Raw genomic sequence first — 17691 nt, 5'->3', positions numbered from 1 at the left:
TGGTTTGGTCATTTCTGGTTTGTCTTTACTTACCTTTTTGAGGATGATGTCGATGTATCCTGCAATTAGCTGAGAGATCTGTTCCCCCTCTGTGGTCTGAACAGAGTAGTAACTCTCCTGGTACTCCCCAAAGTCCTGCAGGGTACAAGCAGATAGTCAGGAGAGATACTGAAGTTACAGCACAGGTCCACCTGGTAATACCTCTAGGAAATGGAGAAGTGTGTGTATGTGGTATGGGGAGTACAGCAGCTTTCTCAGAGGTCAAGGTTGAACCAGGGCCTTCTACTTTCACATGCCACAGCTCTTTGCCATGCTGTGCTCTAAGTTCAAAGTGTATTTCCATCCACACAAGCACAGAAAGATGTGGGAGTACTGAGAAAGAAGCTTTGAATGGACTAAAGGTATGTCGGCAATACCTTTACCATTCCTTCTCCTAATGAACAGACAAACTTTGACTACCTTTCGCTACGATTTTGCAGTCCTCAAAGAGCTGATTAAATATGAGAAATACACATTTTCAATATCAATATCACACACTTCAAAGGCTGCCTATGTGAGACAGCAAAGTAATATATCATTCAAATCAATGTTGGCAAATGCACCTTTGAGTATGTTGCACTTCTTATTAATCTTTAAATGGGTTATTCAGTTGAGTGAAGTCTGGCTTAATAAAGCGAGACGAAACAAAAAACAGCAATGTTGACAACAAACAAAATACTAAATTGAAAAAGCACTCAAATGAATAAAACATCCAAGTGCTTCACATTCTTCCAGTAAAATCACTTGTATATATACACAGTCTAATATATACAAGAAGTGCTTATTGACAAGAAAACACAATAACACTGTGGATTAGAGGTAGTAACAACAACACATACTATTTAGCAGTTATTTATGTTGCTATATGGAGATGGGAGGAACAGAAGAGAGGTCAAGAGAGTGGAATGTGTTCCTGTGAATGTGGGATTGGAGTAGACGGAGGGCAGGTCATACCAGGGTGAAGCTCTTGGGAGAAGCAGCCCATCTCTTCACCGTGGTTAGGGGCCACTCCTGAACCACATCTTTAGTCTTCTCTTCTACCCGCATCACCGACTCTTTGGTTATCCCCAGTAACCGAGGGACCAGCTTATTCTTGCTTTTCATCTTTTCCTAACAGACAAGACATAAGACAATATTTTCATAGGTGTCAAACACCTACACAGATGATTCACTGGGGGCATCTCTTTATTGCGAGAAATTAAAACCGCAGCAGAGCAGCACTGCGTGCCATAGATAGCACACATTCTCTGTTCTGTTTGTCTGTCCTGCGTCAGGAGCCCCAGTGGAGGAGAATTGATGGGGAGTGACCTTGCAGAGTTCAGGCTTGTTTAACCGGGGCTCCCTGCTGTTTAGCTGAACAAGCCATCCCCAGTCCCTCCTTCCTCAGGCCTCTGTTGCTAGGGGTGCCTCAGCCTGGCTGTCAGTTCGTCAGGATGGAGCTTCCATCAGCAGCAGCACACTGACTCTGCCTGGCTCTAGTGCCCTCCTCCTCTCTACCCAAACACACTCCATTACGCCTCACTTCAGAGCATAAGCCGACTGTTGGCTCCACTCCAGCAATGCTGAACACTACGCACAATTAACGGTTAGGGGACAGGGGAGTTGAAAAATACCTTTTCACGTCTCCAGGCAAATATTTTTATTGTCAGGTTCTAAAAGTATAGCTCCTTGACAGGAACAAGGCAACAGCTTTAGAGCAACTTGTACAGACTCATTGTTTTTCATCCAAGGGCAGATAACATTATGTTGATTATCATGGTAGCTATGTTTAGAGAACCATTCCAATTGTTCATTGTCTTTGCTTACTCAAGAAGTTGTTCACAGTGTATTCAACTCAGGAAGTCAGATTTTGGAATCTGAATTGGTTTGACATGTTAGAGATAGTATCTTAAATCTGTAACCTTTTATTTCAGACATAGCAGGTGGGTGAGGTTTTGAAACATCTTCTGGTCTGGGACTCACAGCACAGGTGAACTGTCAGAGAGGTTTTATTGGCTGTAGTCCCACCATCACAGACAGGCTAAATTCCTTCCATATCATATTTAGGAGCCTTACAGTTATGAAAAGCTTGTTCTGGAAGCACTGAGCTGGTTTAAGAGTGACACATAACAAATGAAAGGTTGCAATAAACTTCCAAATTGTGCATTACCTACAGTATATCTATGTTTTTGGCTGTGGTTGCTGTGTGAGAGAGTGCTGCTAAAATGAATTATTTATCATGCTCTTAAAACCCCCAACTCCCTCTCCTCATCGCTCTCTCTCACCCACTCTCTTTCGATCTCTCTCTCACTCTCTTTCGCTCGCATACACACAGCTCTCAAGGCTAATCTTTAACTTGCAGTCAGCTGTATTTACATTGTAAATCCTTCAGTTTACTTTCTGTTGGAGAACACAATCCTCTCCTCTTATAACTTACCTTCACCAGGAAGAAGGAGACCCCATATGTCGGAAGGGACCTTGCTAGTTTCGCATACTTCACTTTAGACTCAATCTCTGTCATTTCTCCACAGGATTTGTGATCCTGCGGGTCAGAGGGAAATAGGTGCAGCAATATGAACTTTTCAGAGACTTAAAATGTTCAAATGTTCTGAATATTTGTGATTTTAATTCAGCTTTTTTATTTCCCTTTGATAACATATAAATCCATACGTTTACAACATACTGAGCAAAACTGAACATACCACAAATATTTTCTTCTCCGACCCTCTCTGCTTGATGTACTCTTTGGGTAGAAACTCCTTCAGGCTATGGAGATCAATCACATTTTACAAGTTTACACTCATGAGGCATTTCCCTTTCCAAAACATGCTTTCAAACTTGGTCATTCTTACCTCAGCACCTACATATTTCAAGTGTTAACATTATTGTATGCACTCAAATGGGTATCCCAAAGAGAAGGATTTCATCTAAACTAGGATGGGAGGATTGAGACAGAGTGTCTAAAAGAATAGTAGTGTTGGAAAGTACAGTATAGTGTTGTTGTTAATGATATATGATAAGAAGACTTACTCTAAGAATCCAGGCTTGTGTTTGTGTTCGACATGTGGTCCAAACTGGATCTGAGCCTGAATTCCAGCAAACTCACAGGCTTTATCAAACGAAACAGGGTGGGATCCGTTCAGTATATCATCTCTGGCCTAGAGGAGAGAAGGAGACAGAAGAGAGAAAAGAAAGAGTGTCTAACTGGAGTTCAAGCTAGAGAGTAATGCAGCTTTTTCTGTTTTGAAAGTTGCTTCAGAGAAGAGTGCCTGGTAGGTGAAAAAATGTAAACCATCAGCAGGGATACAACATAAACACTTTACTTAGATGAATGGACTCAGAGGAGCCAAACAAGATTAGTTTGTAGCAATCCAAGACAACCCAAGACAATCGCTAACATATGAAATGTAACAGCCTCAACCACTCATCATTACAGTCAGTGGTGACATATTAACAGAAACAAAGACGTCAATAAACATGCACATTTCTCAGAATATTGCATCAACATTGCAGAGGCATCCACAATGTGTCATTAATAAACTGCTTTGAAAATTAAAGAGCAACTTTCACTGAGTGGTTTTTAATTATTACAATATGAACAAATTATATACAAAACATACTGCAGGCCTAAATAAAGTCCAAATGAATACGTATTGCCAGGCCTCAATAATGCTTGATAGCAACCATGTAGCAACACGTCCGGCCATAACAGGAATGACTGTTTCGATACACTTCCATCAAGGCTTCAGTTGGAATATACAGTACCATTTTGCACCAATAATCTAAGATATCTGTTATATTTAAATGTCTTGTCCATCAAAGCATTAGCATGGGGCCTGTCAGTTATGTCTTTCTGTGTGTGTGTGTGTGTGTGTGTGTGTGTGTGTGTGTGTGTGTGTGTGTGTGTGTGTGTCGCTCTCACTCACTCGCTCGCTCTCAATTCAATTTAAGGACTTTATTGGCATAGGAAACATATGTTAACATTGCCAAAGCAAGTGAAGTAGATAATAAACAAAAGTGAAATAAACAATAAAAATGAACAGTAAACATTACACTCACAAAAGACATTTCAAATATCATATTATGTCAATATACAGTGTTGTAACGATGTGCAAATAGTTAAAGTACAAAAGGGAAAATAAATAAACATAAATATGGGTTCTATTTACAATGGTGTTTGTTCTTCACTGGTTGACCTTTTCTTGTGCCAACAGGTCACAAATCTTGCCGCTGTGATGGAACACTGATATTTCACCCAGTAGATATGGGAGTTTATCAAAATTGGGTTTGTTTTCTAATTCTTTGTGGATCTGTGTAATCTGTGGGAAATATGTCTCTCTAATATGGTCATACATTTGGCAGGAGGTTAGGAAGTGCAGATCAGTTTCCACCTCATTTTTCTCAATAGCAAGGCTATGCTCACTGAGTCTGTACATAGTCAAAGCTTTCCTTACGTTTGGGTCAGTCACAGTGGTCAGGTATTCTGCCACTGTGTACTAGAGCCAAATAGCATTCTAGTTTTCTCCGTTTTTTTGTTAATCCTTTCCAATGTGTCAAGTAATTCTCTTTTTGTTTTCTTATGATTTGGTTGGGTCTAATTGTGTTGCTGTCCTGGGGCTCTGTGGGGTCTGTTTGTGTTTGTGAACAGAGCCCCAGGACCATCTTGTGTAGGGTACTCTTCTCTGTAGGTGATGGCTTTGTTATGGAAGGTTTGGGAATCGGTTCCTTTTAGGTGGTTGTAGAATTTAACGTCTCTTTTTTGGATTTTGATAATTGGTGTGTATCGGCCTAATTCTGCTCTCTCCTTGGCTCTTGCTCTCTCTCTCACTGGCTCCCTCTCCCTCGGTGGCTCCCTCTCCCTCGGTGGCTCTCGCTGGCTCTCTCCCTCACTGGCTCCCTCTCCCTCGGTGGCTCCCTCTCCCTCCCCCTTGGTGGCTCCCTCTCCCTCGGTGGATCCCTCTCCCTCGGTGGCTCTCGCAGGCTCTCTCTCTCTCACTGGCTCTCCGTGGCTCTCTCTCTCCGTGGCTCTCTCTGTGGCTCTCTCTCTCCGTGGCCCTCTCTCTCGTGATCCGTATGGGTGGAGCTATCTGTTCTATAGCATTGAGCCAATAGCCACCAGACCCCATTCAAATGATGATTACATTTTGTTGCATAATAGTATATATTTTTTTTTATAGTATTTTTTGGCAATGTGTCATACATTTTTATTGACACAGCATACATCATCATGCGCTGTGAATACAAACGTAAAACAAGCAGGGGTTTAGCGCCCCTTGAGGTTCTTGAGAGAGCAGCCAAGGAAGTGAGAGAAGGGAAGAAGTCCATTTGAGCAGCAGCAAGGGATGAATTTTTTTTACTGAATGACACTGACAAAAAAGAAAATGAACATGTACCTGTGTGAAAGAGAGGCTATGATAGAATATCAGAGGTACACAAGGTCTTATCTGATGACATGGAGTCTGAAATTGCTAAGTATAATATTATTAACAATCTTGCCTACCAGTTTTATGGGCTTAGTGGCCTCAAAGTGCATGGACTCTACAGTTCTTGACACAAACCGTGCGTCTGGCATCTACTACAATACCACGTTCAAAGGCACTTATATATTTTGCCTTGCCCATTCACCCTCTGAACGGCACACCTATACAATCCATGTTTCAAATGTCTCAAGGCTTAAAAATCCTTCTTTAACCTGTCTCCTGAACGTTTTACATCCTCCTAACCAACTATGCTATTTTGTTAGTTTTTTTGCATTGCTTGTAACTTATTTTGTACATAATGTTGCTGCTACCGTCTCTTATGACCCAAAAATAACTTCTGGACATCAGAACACCGATTACTCACCAGGAACTGTAAGAAGCTTTTTCCTTTAACGAGTCCGACGAGAAGGATATACTGCTTTCCCGGGAACAGGTCCAAATCCCCGTAATTTGTGTGAAGAGAAGACGGAGGAAAAGGGGGCGCAGGTTGGGCTGCCTTCTGAGAATCCGTAGGCGAGCGAGTAAACTCCCACTGCCATCTGTTCCACTGACTAACATGCAATCATTGGAAGATAAAATTGATGACCTACAATTACGATTATCCAACCAATGGGACATTAAATAACGAATATCTTATGTTTCACTGAGTCGTGGCTGAACGACAACATGGATAACAGAGCTGGCGGGATTTTCCATTCACCGGCAGAACAGAGAAGACGCTACGTCTGGTAAGACGAGGGGTTGGGGGGTGTGTCTATTTGTCAATAACAGCTGTTGCGCGATGTCTAATATTAAAGAAGTCTCGAGGTATTGTTCACCTGAGGTAGAGAACCTTACGATAAGCTGTAGACCACACTACCTAATATAGTTCTCATCTATATTATTCGTAGCAGTCTATTTACCACCACAGACCGATGCTGGCACTAAGACCGCACTCAACCAACTCTATATAAGGCCATAAGAAAACAAGAAAATGCTCATCCAGAAGTGGCGAACCTAGTGGCCGGGGACTTTATTGCAGGCAAACTTAAAAATAGTTTAACCAAATATTTACCAGCATGTCACATGTGCAACCAGAGGAAAAAAAAGCTCTAGACCAACTTTACTCCACACACAGAGATGCATACAAAGCTACCCCCACCCTCCATTTGGAAAATCTGACCATAATTATATCCTCCTTATTCCTGCTTACAAGCAAACACTAAATCAGGAAATACTAGTGACTCGCTCAATACGGAAGTGGACAGATGACCTGGATGCTACTCCAGAACTGTTTTGCTAGCACAGACTGGAATATGTTCCGGGACCACCTCAGTCATCGGCTTCATCAATAAGTGCATCGACGACGTCATCCCCACAGTGACTGTACGTACACATCCCAACCAGAAGCCATGGAATACAGGCAACAGCCGCATCGAGCTAAAGGCTAGAGCTGCCGCTTTCAAGGAGCGGGACACTAATCCGGACACTTGTAAGAAATCCCGCTATGCCCTCAGACAAACCATCAAACAAGCAAAGTGTCAATTCAGGATTAAGATTTAATCCTACTACATCAGCTCTGATGCTCGTCGGATGTGGCAGGGCTTGAAAACTATTACGGACTACAAAGGGAAACCCAGACGCGAGCTGCCCAGTGACGCGAGCGTACCAGATGAGCTAAATGCCTTTTATGCTCGCTTCGAGGCAAGCAACACTGAGCACCAGCTGTTCTGGATGACTGTGTGATAACGCTCTCGGTAGCCGATGTGAGCAATACCTTTTAACAGGTCAACATTCACAAAGTCGTGGGGCAAGACGGATTACCAGGACGTGTACTCAAAGCATGCACGGACCAACTGGCAAGTGTCTTCACTGACATTTTCAACCTCTCCCTGACTGAGTCTGTAATACCAATACCAGCAGACCACCATAGTTCCTGTGCCCAAGAACACTAAGGTAACCTGCCTAAATGACTACCGACCCGTAGCACTCATGTCTGTAGCCATGAAGTGCTTTGAACGGCTGGTCATGGCTCACATCAACAGCATCCTCCCGGATACCCTAGACCCACTCCAATTTGCATACCGTCACAACAGATCCACAACAGATCCACAATCTCAAATCGCACTCCACACTGCCCTTTCCCACCTGGACAAAAGGAAAACCTACTGTATGTGAGAATGCTGTTAATTGACTGCAGCTCAGCGTTCAACACCATAGTGCCAACAAAGCTCATCACTAAGCTAAGGACCCTGGGACTAAACACCTCCCTCTGCAACTGGATCCTGGACTTCCTGACGGCCCGCCCCCAGTTGCTAAGGGCTGGCAACAACACGTCTGCCACGCTGATCCTCAACACTGGGGCCCCTCAGGGGTGTGTACTTAGTCCCCTCCTGTACTCCCTGTTCACCCACGACTGCGTGGCCACCACACAACTCCAACACCATCATTAAGTTTGCTGACGACACAAAAGTGTTAGGCCTGATCACTGACAGTCATTTTTCACCGTCAGAGAACTGGCAGTGTGGTGCCAGGACAACAACCTCTCCCTCAAGGTGAGCAAGTCTAAGGAGCTGATCGTGGACTACAGGAAAAGGCGTGTCGAACAGGCCCCCATTAATATCGACGGGGCTGTAGCGGAGCAGGTTGAGAATTTCAAGTTCCTTAGTATCCACATCACCAACGAACTATCATGGCCCAAACACACCAAGACAGTTGTGAAGAGGGCACAACAAAACCACCTGACTTTACATTGACACCCCACTTCCCCATTTGTTTTGTACACTGCTGCTACTCGCTGTTTATTAGTCACTTCACCCCTACCTACATATACAAATTACCTCAACTAAGCTGTACCCCCGCACACTGACTCGGTACTGGTACACCCTGTATATAGCCTCATTATTGTTACGTTACTCTGTTACTTTTTAATTATTTTTCACTTTAGTTTATTTGGTAAATATTTTCTTAACTCTTTCTTGAACTGCACTGTTGGTTAAGGACTTGTCTAGACTTGTTGTACTCGGTGCATGTGACAAATAAAGTTTCATGTGATTTGATTTAACATCAATAAGGGATCATCATTTTCACCTGGATTCATCTGGTCAGGCTATGTCATGAAAGGAGCTGGTGTCTTTAATGTTTTATACACTCAGTATGTATCTGAATGTAGGCATGCATTTGAGATATACAATAAACCACACCCCCATTCCATGAACTAAACTTTGACTTACCAGCACCATCACCCACTGTCAAAGGACACGATCACCAACTTACCCTGCGCCTATGCTCAACTTACCCCATAATCGGTGTAAGTTGTGCCAAGAGACCACTTTTTTTGGACCAGCTATGTTTTCGAAACTGTTATGTTTACATCAATTCAGATTTTTTCCAGGGATACACAACATTCTGAAATATATGCAGATATCTTTGTTTGATAGAATACTATATTTCCCTTGACGTAGTGATGCTGAATGCAAAACATAGCTCAACATACCCCACTCTCTGTTAGCACTAATGTCAATCAGTCTACTACCGTACCCTAAAGAGTTCCACCATTAACCTGGGGGGAATATTACAGCAATGAACAAACGCTGACAATGAGATAATTGCCTAATTCTTACCACCGTAAATCGCCTGACTAACCAGCTAATAACTCAATAGGCAAATCAATAACAAGGACCCCCATGCCACAGCCAAACACATGGATATTCTGTTTAGAACGTATGTAGACTGGATTGGTTACACATATACTGCATTTAGATGAGACTCTACATACAATAACAATCAAGAAACTGAAGCTCTGATGAAAAGGGGGACAAAACTAGGCTTGGATGGTATAACATATTTACCATATACTGCATACTTTGAAGTACCGACGGTAGGATTTTCATTATCCCATCTCACAGAAAATTGAATGTTTGTTTACAAAAAGTACATGGAGCAAACGTGACGTGCCGATCCACTGTTGATCAGCACAAGAGGTGATCAAGATACACTTGAAAGTCACTACTAAAGTCTGCCAGCTAAATATTTTATAACTATAAAGTTAACTATCTTAGATGTGCCAAATACATTTTCTCTAGCTCAGGGCTCTATGCATTAGGGTTTGCTAACTTGCTAGCTATAATGTTAGGTGGCCAGCTTAGAATATTAAGCTTCTTGGTTACAGCAGAGACACTCAATCCACCTCTGGATCAAATGTGAGTATTGCCAAGTGCTGAAATCCATACGTTTGAATAAAACGTTAATCAAATAGAACCACCGACTGTTTTCTCATTGCTGTTGCTCTAAGATGTGCCAATTGAATCTCAAGGAAACAGTCAGTGGTGGTATTTCATTAACGTTTTATTCAAACATATGGATTTAAGCAAAGAAAGGCACGCAACAACAGATGACAAATATAGGTACATGGTAAGGATTTAAAAATTTACTTTTTTATTTTATTATCACCGCATAGCGACTCGAAGGAGTCAGAGGTTAACAAAAAAAAACTATAATCTCTGTTCAACAAGGAGTTGAGGACTTGGCAAGTGTGAGTATAGCCTTTTGAGATAGTTGTTTGTTGGCATTCATTAGCATTTAGCTAGCGTCCACAATGGGAATTCTTTAGTACTTTGTTAGCATTTTTTAGCATAACAAACATTTCAATAATACATTGGAAAGAAATGGTGCCACTCGTGTGCAGGAACAGTATGAAGATATGGAAATGTGGATACCGCCCAACTCAACACAAAGGTTGTTACCATGGTGCTGTATTTCCTGTAGTAGTGGAGTAGATAGATGTGTGAAAGGAGTGGATTGTCTGGTGTCTGGTTATGAATGCTGGGGCTGTAACTGCTGGAGACCCCCGCTGGGTGGAGGGGGGCGGATGAGATCATGGAAGCTGCACATCATTAATAAACATTGGGGCTCATCACTAAGAGGCTCTCCCTAAAGAATGCCAGGGATGATACTATAATCTACACTCACTAAATGAACCTACTAAGTCAGTCTCCTATGGTAATGGCTGCATGGTGAATGAGGACTATTCCATCGTAGCAGAATAGAGACATTGACAAGAAGCATGTGTAGTACGGTCATGTTCCGGAGACGCATCTGAGAGCACTGCAGAGGAAGAAGTCTTGGAAGGAAGGAGTGAGAGAGTGTATGTGGAGCCTGGGGTGTGTTCCAGCCAGAGAATGCTCCCTCTCTTCTTGCTCTGTCAGGCCTTTTTAATATTGTGACAAATTAGAGTCACTGGAGTCTGAGGCAACGACATGTGGGGGGGGGGGACTCTGTTCAGCATGTGTGAGTTTGTGTGTATGTATGTGTGTGTGTGTGTGCTTCTGTTTGTGTGACTGAGTGAAAACAAGATAGGGAGGGGGAAGGCAGCAAGAGGAGCAAAGGGACGAATAGCTAGAGGAAGGAAATGTGTTTTTGTGAGAAAGAACACAGGCTTGTGTTTGTGAGAGAAGGGAATGCATGATGGAACACTGCAATGTGTAAGCGGGTGTGATGTGTCAGGATTTTTATGGGATTGAGAGGGCGTGAAGAAAAAAACAGAGAAAGAGGGAAGGAGTCAGGGCAAGAGAGAGAGAGATAAAAGAGTGAAGGGGAGGATAGGGAGAATGGATAGTGTTAACTATAGATGTATTTATGGACTGTAGCTCCGATGCAGCATATAAGACAAGGAGGGAGTTAACAATGGATGTACAGTACAGTATTTATGTAGGTGTCTGAGTGTGTGTGTGCGCGCATGAGTATTTATGGCGGTATATATGTGTATACCGTATATATACCGCCATAAAAAAGCCAGACTACGGTTTGCAACTGCACATGGGGACAAAGATCGTACTTTTGGAGAAATGTCCTCTGGTATGATGAAACAAAAATAGAACTGTTTGGCCATAATGACCATCGTTATGTTTGGAGGAAAAAGGGGGAGACTTGCAAGCTGAAGAACACCATCCCAACCGTGAAGCACGGGGATGGCAGCATCATGTTGTGGGGGTGCTTTGCTGCAGGAGGGACTGGTGAACTTCACAAAATAGATGGCATTATGAGGGAGGAAAATGATGTGGATATATTGAAGCAACATCTCGAGACATCAGTCAGGAAGTTAGAGCTTGGTTGCAAATGGGTCTTCCAAATGGACAATGACCCCAAGCATACTTTCAAAGTTCTGGCAAAATGGCTTAAGGACAACAAAGTCAAGGTATTGGAGTGGCCATCACAAAGCCCTGACCTCAATCCTATATAAAATTTGTGAGCAGAACTGAATAAGTGTGTGCGAGCAAGGAGGCCTACAAACCTGACTCAGTTACACCAGCTCTGTCAGGAGGAATGGGCCAAAATTCACCCAACTTATTGTGGGAAGCTTGTAGAAGGCTACCCGAAACGTTAGACCCAAGTTAAACAATTTAAAGGCAATGCCACCAAATACTAATTGAGTGTATGTAAACTTCTGACCCACTGGGAATGTGATGAAAGAAATAAAAGCTGAAATAAATAATTCTCTCTACTATTATTCTGACATTTCATATTCTTAAAATAAAGTGGTGATCCTAACTGTCCTAAAACAGGACATTTTTACTGGGATTAAATGTCAGGATAGGTGAAAAACTGAGTTTAAATGTATTTGGCTAAAGTGTATGTAAACTTCTGACTTCAACTGTATATGTGTACAGTACTGTGCATAGCATGCTCCTCTGTGAGTCCAGGTGTCAGCGGGGAGCTCTCCTCTCAACCTCAAGGCAGGGGAAGCTCATGTGGATGCACTGAGGTGTGCAGTGAGCAAAGCATGCCTGGTGTAGTGCAGGCTCAGCTGACCCCCCCCCCCCCCCTCCCCCAGGGTACTCCCTGTGTAAGCAGCCCTCTCTCTTACTCCAACCACACTGTAGTGTACAACAACACTGTAGTGTACAACCAGCCTTGCAAGGCTGACCCAATCCCCACAGCACAGCAGCACCAGCACAGCAACATAAGCTAGCATGTCTGTGATCCACATACACATACCCCTGTAAACCAGGCCCAGCTCATCCTCTGAGAACTGCAGTACCAGCAAAGCTGCATAAGCCAGCAAGCTTGTGATGCAACAGGACATCACACTGCTTAGGAGCTACAGCCCCATAGCCTTGGGCAGCAGATTCAGCTGTGTTTGTGCTGATGTCTGTTTTATTGACCGTAGGGCTACAGGAAGTCAGGGGAGGGCAGAGTAGAGCGGAATTGAGGAGGCTAGTTTACTACAGCTGTATTACTGTATGCCGGGCAGCAATGAGCATAGATAGAGAGATAGAGAGAGAGATAGAGAGAGATAGAGAGAGAGAGGGTGGGGTCTGACCTGTACATAGAGAAGGTTGAGCTGGACAGGGTCTCGTGAGTCCACATTCTGGTCGGAGTAGAAGAACTTGCGTCTGAGCAGCAGCATCTCACTCTCCTCCACCCCCTGCTCTCTGAACGTCCGGCTGTGGTCCAGCCAGTTCACTGACAACAGAAAAAAAAACACTCACGTACAGTACCAGTGAAATGTTTGGACACAGCTACTCATTCAAGAGTTTTTCTTTATTGCTACTATTTTCTTCATTGAAGAATAATGGTGAAGACATCAAAACTATGAAATAACACATATGGAATCATGTAGTAACCAAAAAAGTGTTAAACAAATCAAAATATATTTTACATTCTTTGCCTTGACAGCTTTGCACACTCTGGCATTCTCTCAACCAGCTTCACCTGGAATGCTTTTCCAACAGTCTAAGGAGTTCCCACATATGCTGAGTACTTATTGGCTGCTTTTCCTTCACTCTGTGGTCCAACTCATCCCAAACGATCTCAATTGGGTTGAGGTCGGGTGATTGTGGAGGCCAATTCATCTGATGCATCAGTCCACTCTCCTTCTTGGTCAAATAGCCCTTACACAGCCTAGAGGTGTGTTGGGTCATTGTCCTGAAGAAAAACAAATGATAGTCCCACTAAGCGCAAACCAGATCGGATGGCATATTGCTGAATAATACTGTGGTAGCCATGCTGGTTAAGTGTGCATTGAATTCTAAATAAATCACAGACGGAGTAGGGGTGCTTTGCTGGTGACACTATCACTCCCCCTCCATGCTTCACGGTGGGAACCACATATGCAGAGATCATCTGTTCCCCGACTCTGCTTCTCATAAAGACACGGTGGTTGGAACCAAAAATCTCAAATTTGGAATCATCACACGAAAGTACCGATGTCCACCAGTCTAATGTCCATTGCTCGTGTTTCTTGGCCCAAACAAGTCTCTTCTTCTTATTGGTGTCCTTTAGAAGTGGTTTCTTTGCAGCTATTCGACCATGAAGGCCTGATTCACAGTCTCCTCTGAACAGTTGATGGTGAGATGTGTCTGTTACTTGAACACTGAAGCATTTATTTGGGCTGCAATTTCTGAGGCTGGTAACTCTAATGAACTTATACTCTGCAGCAGAGGTAATGCTGGGTCTTCCTTTCCTGTGGCGGTCCTCAGCCAGTTTCATCATAACGCTTGATGATTTTTGCGACTGCACTTGAAGAAATGTTAAAGTTCTTGAAATTTTCCGTAGTGACTGACCTTCATGCTTTAAAGTAATGCGGGACTGTCATTTCTCTTCGCTTATTTGAGCTGTTCTTGCCATAATTGAATTTGGTCTTTTACCAAATAGGGCTATCTTCTGTATACCACACATACCTTGTCACAACACAACTGATTAGCTCCAATGCATTAAGAAGGAAATAAATTCCACAAATTAACTTTTAACAAGGCACTCTTGTTAATTGAAATGCATTCCAGGTGACAACCTCATGAAGCTGGTTGAGAGAATGCCAAGAGTGTGCAAAGCTGACATCAAGACAAAGGGTGGCTACTTTGAAAAATCTCAAATATAAACCATATTTAGATTTGTTTAAAAAAAATGGTTACTACATGATTCCATATGTGTTATTTCATAGTTTTGATGTCTTCACCATTATTCTACCATGTAGTAAATAGTAGCAATAAAGAAAAACCCTTGAATGAGTAGGTGTGTCCAAACTTTTGACTGATATTGTACAGTATATATACAGAGAAACATACACTTCTGCTACTGGGATTAGGCTTGCTGACAGTCAAATAAAGCAGATGGGTCTAGACAAGCAAATTTAAATTACAGGACAAAAAAAAAATAGAATTTATGTCTCAAAACAAACTAATCACCAAGTGAAGTTCGACTAAACATCAGGGCAGTAATTTGCATACTGTTCTGCTGAGAATAAGGAGACATTTTGAAGAAGATTTATGAATTCAAACTTTTCTGTCCAGGGCCGTCACCAGAGTTTCATAACATTCAGGGCTCAGTCCTGAAGACCAGGGGCTGAGGGGTTTAATGATCCGAGAAATAAGTAGTATTTTCTCAAATAATTTCCTGCAATTCGACATTAATTTTACATGACTGACAATACAATTAAAAAAAAATATACCACATAAAATGACAAGCTACTCTGATATTGACATACTGAGATCAATAAAATGAACGACCAATGTCTTAAATGCAACCAAAAGCATAGGCCAATGAAAAGAGTGGATACACTGATCTTAAACCTACAATATGAGGAGGAAATTATAGTCCAGCAACTTTCCAGCAGCACTCACTTATATATTTTCTGCAATTGCATTTTGAAATATTGCAAAAGACCTATTAGCTGCTGCCTGCTGTTCATTGACATGCACATTGACAGCCATAACTCGACAATCAGCTGTTTAATATACTTGCGTCGCGGGCTGCCCAATGGCAGGATTCCCGACTGTAGGCATACAGTATGCGCTTATAATGTGACAAAACACAATATACAGCAATTTTTAAGAAGCTATTGATCCTCTCTGGCTAAATTATGCTTTCTGGTGTAGTATTTTCAATGATTTCATTTATTTCTGTAGAGATAGGAGTAATTATATAATTTGGTACATTTATTTACATTATTCTGCAACACTTCCTGCACCCTTTCCTGCGGTGCTAGGTTTTCTTCCATGCGCTGTGCAGTAGGCCAAATAATCAACACTTCTTATTAATAATTCAATGGATTGTGGTCAGCAACCCCATATGAGGTTATTGTGTAGGTAGGCCTACTGTTACAATAATATATCAGCAAGTAGCCTAGCCTACAAGTCAAAATCCAACAGTGGTTACAGCTACAGTGCAATCGGAAAGTATTCAGACCCCCTTCCCTTTTCCCACATTTTGTTACGTTACAGCCTTATTCTAAAATTGATTACATTTACTTTTCTCATCAATCTACACACAAACCCCATAATGACAAAGTGAAAACCGGTTTGTAGAAATACCTTACTGACATAAATAGTCAGACCCTATGAGCCTCAAAATTGAGCTCAGGTGCATCCTGTTTAATTGATCATCCTTGAGATGTTTCTTCAATTTGATTGGAGCCACCAGTGGTAAATTCAATTGATTGGACATGACTTGGAAACCATATCTGCAGCACTCCACCAACCAGGCATTTATGGTAGAGTGGCCAGATGGAAGCCACTGCTCAGTAAAAAGCACCTGACAGCCCACTTGGAGTTTGCCAAAAGACACCTAAAGGACTCTCAGACCATGAGAAACTAGATTCTCAGGTCTGATGAAACCAAGATTGAACTCTTTGGCCCGAATGCCAAGCGTCACGTCTGAAAGAAACCAAATGTAAAAAATGACTAAAATGTAAACCAGGCACCATCCCTATGGTGAAGCATGGTGGTGGCAGCATCATGCTGTGGGCATATTTTTCAGCGGCAGGGACTGGGAGACTAGTCAGGATTGAGGGGAAGATGAACAGAGCAAATTACAGAGAGATCCTTAATGCAAACCTGCTCCAGAGAACGCAGGACCTCAGACTGGAGCGAAGGATCACCTTCCAACAGGACAATGACCCTAAGCACACAGCTAAGAAGTGCCTACACAAAAGTGGCTCATTAAAAAAGTTATATTTTTTCAAATCCTAAAACATCAAATTAGGCCTACCTAATTATACATTAGGCAATCATCACTGACAATTGTGAATGATAATTCTTCATTTTACCAGGTGAAAAGTCCATGCTGCATGCATGCCAACCATTTGATCCAAATCAATTTCATGGGAAAATGCATTCCGACCTTCTTGAATGATGTAGGCTAAGTAGCCTAACTAATGTTTAATCACATTTTAGAACAGATGGAGTTAAACACAGCCACCTGTATTTTGTTTCAATCAAAGCATATGATGCGTGCTGTTGAGTTCTGTCCTCATGAGAAAAAAATCACAATCAAGCACAATCATCCTATTCTCATACAAAATGACGTGGTGTTTTTGGTCTAACAGTAGCTTAACATTATCTATGCAATTATATTAGTTTTTTATGTAGAATACTAATTCATCGTTAAGTGATCTTGCGAGACATTGCACCATTCTGAGAAGTGGTGGCGTGTCACTCCGCTGCGGACACTATACACCCCTGATTACAGTGCCTTGCAAAAGTAGTCATCCTCCTTAGCATTTTTCCTATTTCGTTGCATTACAACCTGTAATTTAAATGGATTTTATTTGGATTTCATATAATGGACATACACAAAATAGTCCAAATTGGTGAAGTGAAATGAAAAACAAAAAACACTTGTTTCCAATGATTCTAAAAAATAAAAAAACGGAAAAGTGGTGTGTGCATATGTATTCCCCCCCTTTGCTATGAAGCCCCTAAATAAGATCTGGTGCAATCAATTACCTTCAGAAGTCACATAATTAGTTAAATAAAGTCCACCTGTGTGCAATCTAAGTGTCACATGATCTCAGTATATATACACCTGTTCTGAAAGGCCCCAGAGTCTGCAACACCACTAAGCAAGCGGCACAATGAAGACCAAGGAGCTCTCCAAACAGGCCAGGGACAAAGTTGTGGAGAAATACAGATCAGGGTTGGGTTATAAAAAATATCTGAAACTTTGAACATTCCACAGAGCACCATTAAATCCATTATAGATTTTTTTAAAGAATATGGCACCACAACAAACCTGCCAAGAGAGGGCTGCCCACTAAAACTCACAGACCAGGCAAGGAGGGCATTAATCAGAGAGGCAACAAAGAGACCAAAGATAACCCTGAAGGAGCTGCAAAGCTCCACAGTGGACATTGGAGTATGTCCATAGGACCACTTTAAGCTGTACACTCCACAGAGCTGGGCTTTACAGAAGAGTGGACAGGAAAAAGCCATTGCTT

At 42.2% G+C, this 17691-nt stretch overlaps 1 protein-coding gene across 2 annotated transcripts in view; it reads right to left on the bottom strand.

The window, feature by feature from the left end:
• Positions 1 to 17691, bottom strand: part of LOC115151995 (talin-2-like) — a 134380-nt gene that overhangs the window by 49810 nt on the left and 66879 nt on the right. For both annotated transcript variants that reach the window (XM_029696405.1, XM_029696406.1), the window contains exons 7-12: positions 12799 to 12941; positions 3049 to 3176; positions 2721 to 2784; positions 2456 to 2560; positions 994 to 1149; positions 34 to 135 (exon numbers count right to left, since the gene is read on the bottom strand). In XM_029696405.1, the coding sequence (XP_029552265.1) occupies positions 34 to 135; positions 994 to 1149; positions 2456 to 2560; positions 2721 to 2784; positions 3049 to 3176; positions 12799 to 12941 (698 nt within the window). The remainder of the gene's footprint in view (positions 1 to 33; positions 136 to 993; positions 1150 to 2455; positions 2561 to 2720; positions 2785 to 3048; positions 3177 to 12798; positions 12942 to 17691) is intronic.

The sequence above is a fragment of the Salmo trutta genome, chromosome 17, assembly GCF_901001165.1.
Source record: "Salmo trutta chromosome 17, fSalTru1.1, whole genome shotgun sequence".
Taxonomy (NCBI): Eukaryota; Metazoa; Chordata; class Actinopteri; order Salmoniformes; family Salmonidae; genus Salmo; species Salmo trutta.
The sequence above is the reverse complement of the archived record's forward strand: the minus strand, read 5'-3'. Positions and strand labels throughout refer to the sequence as shown.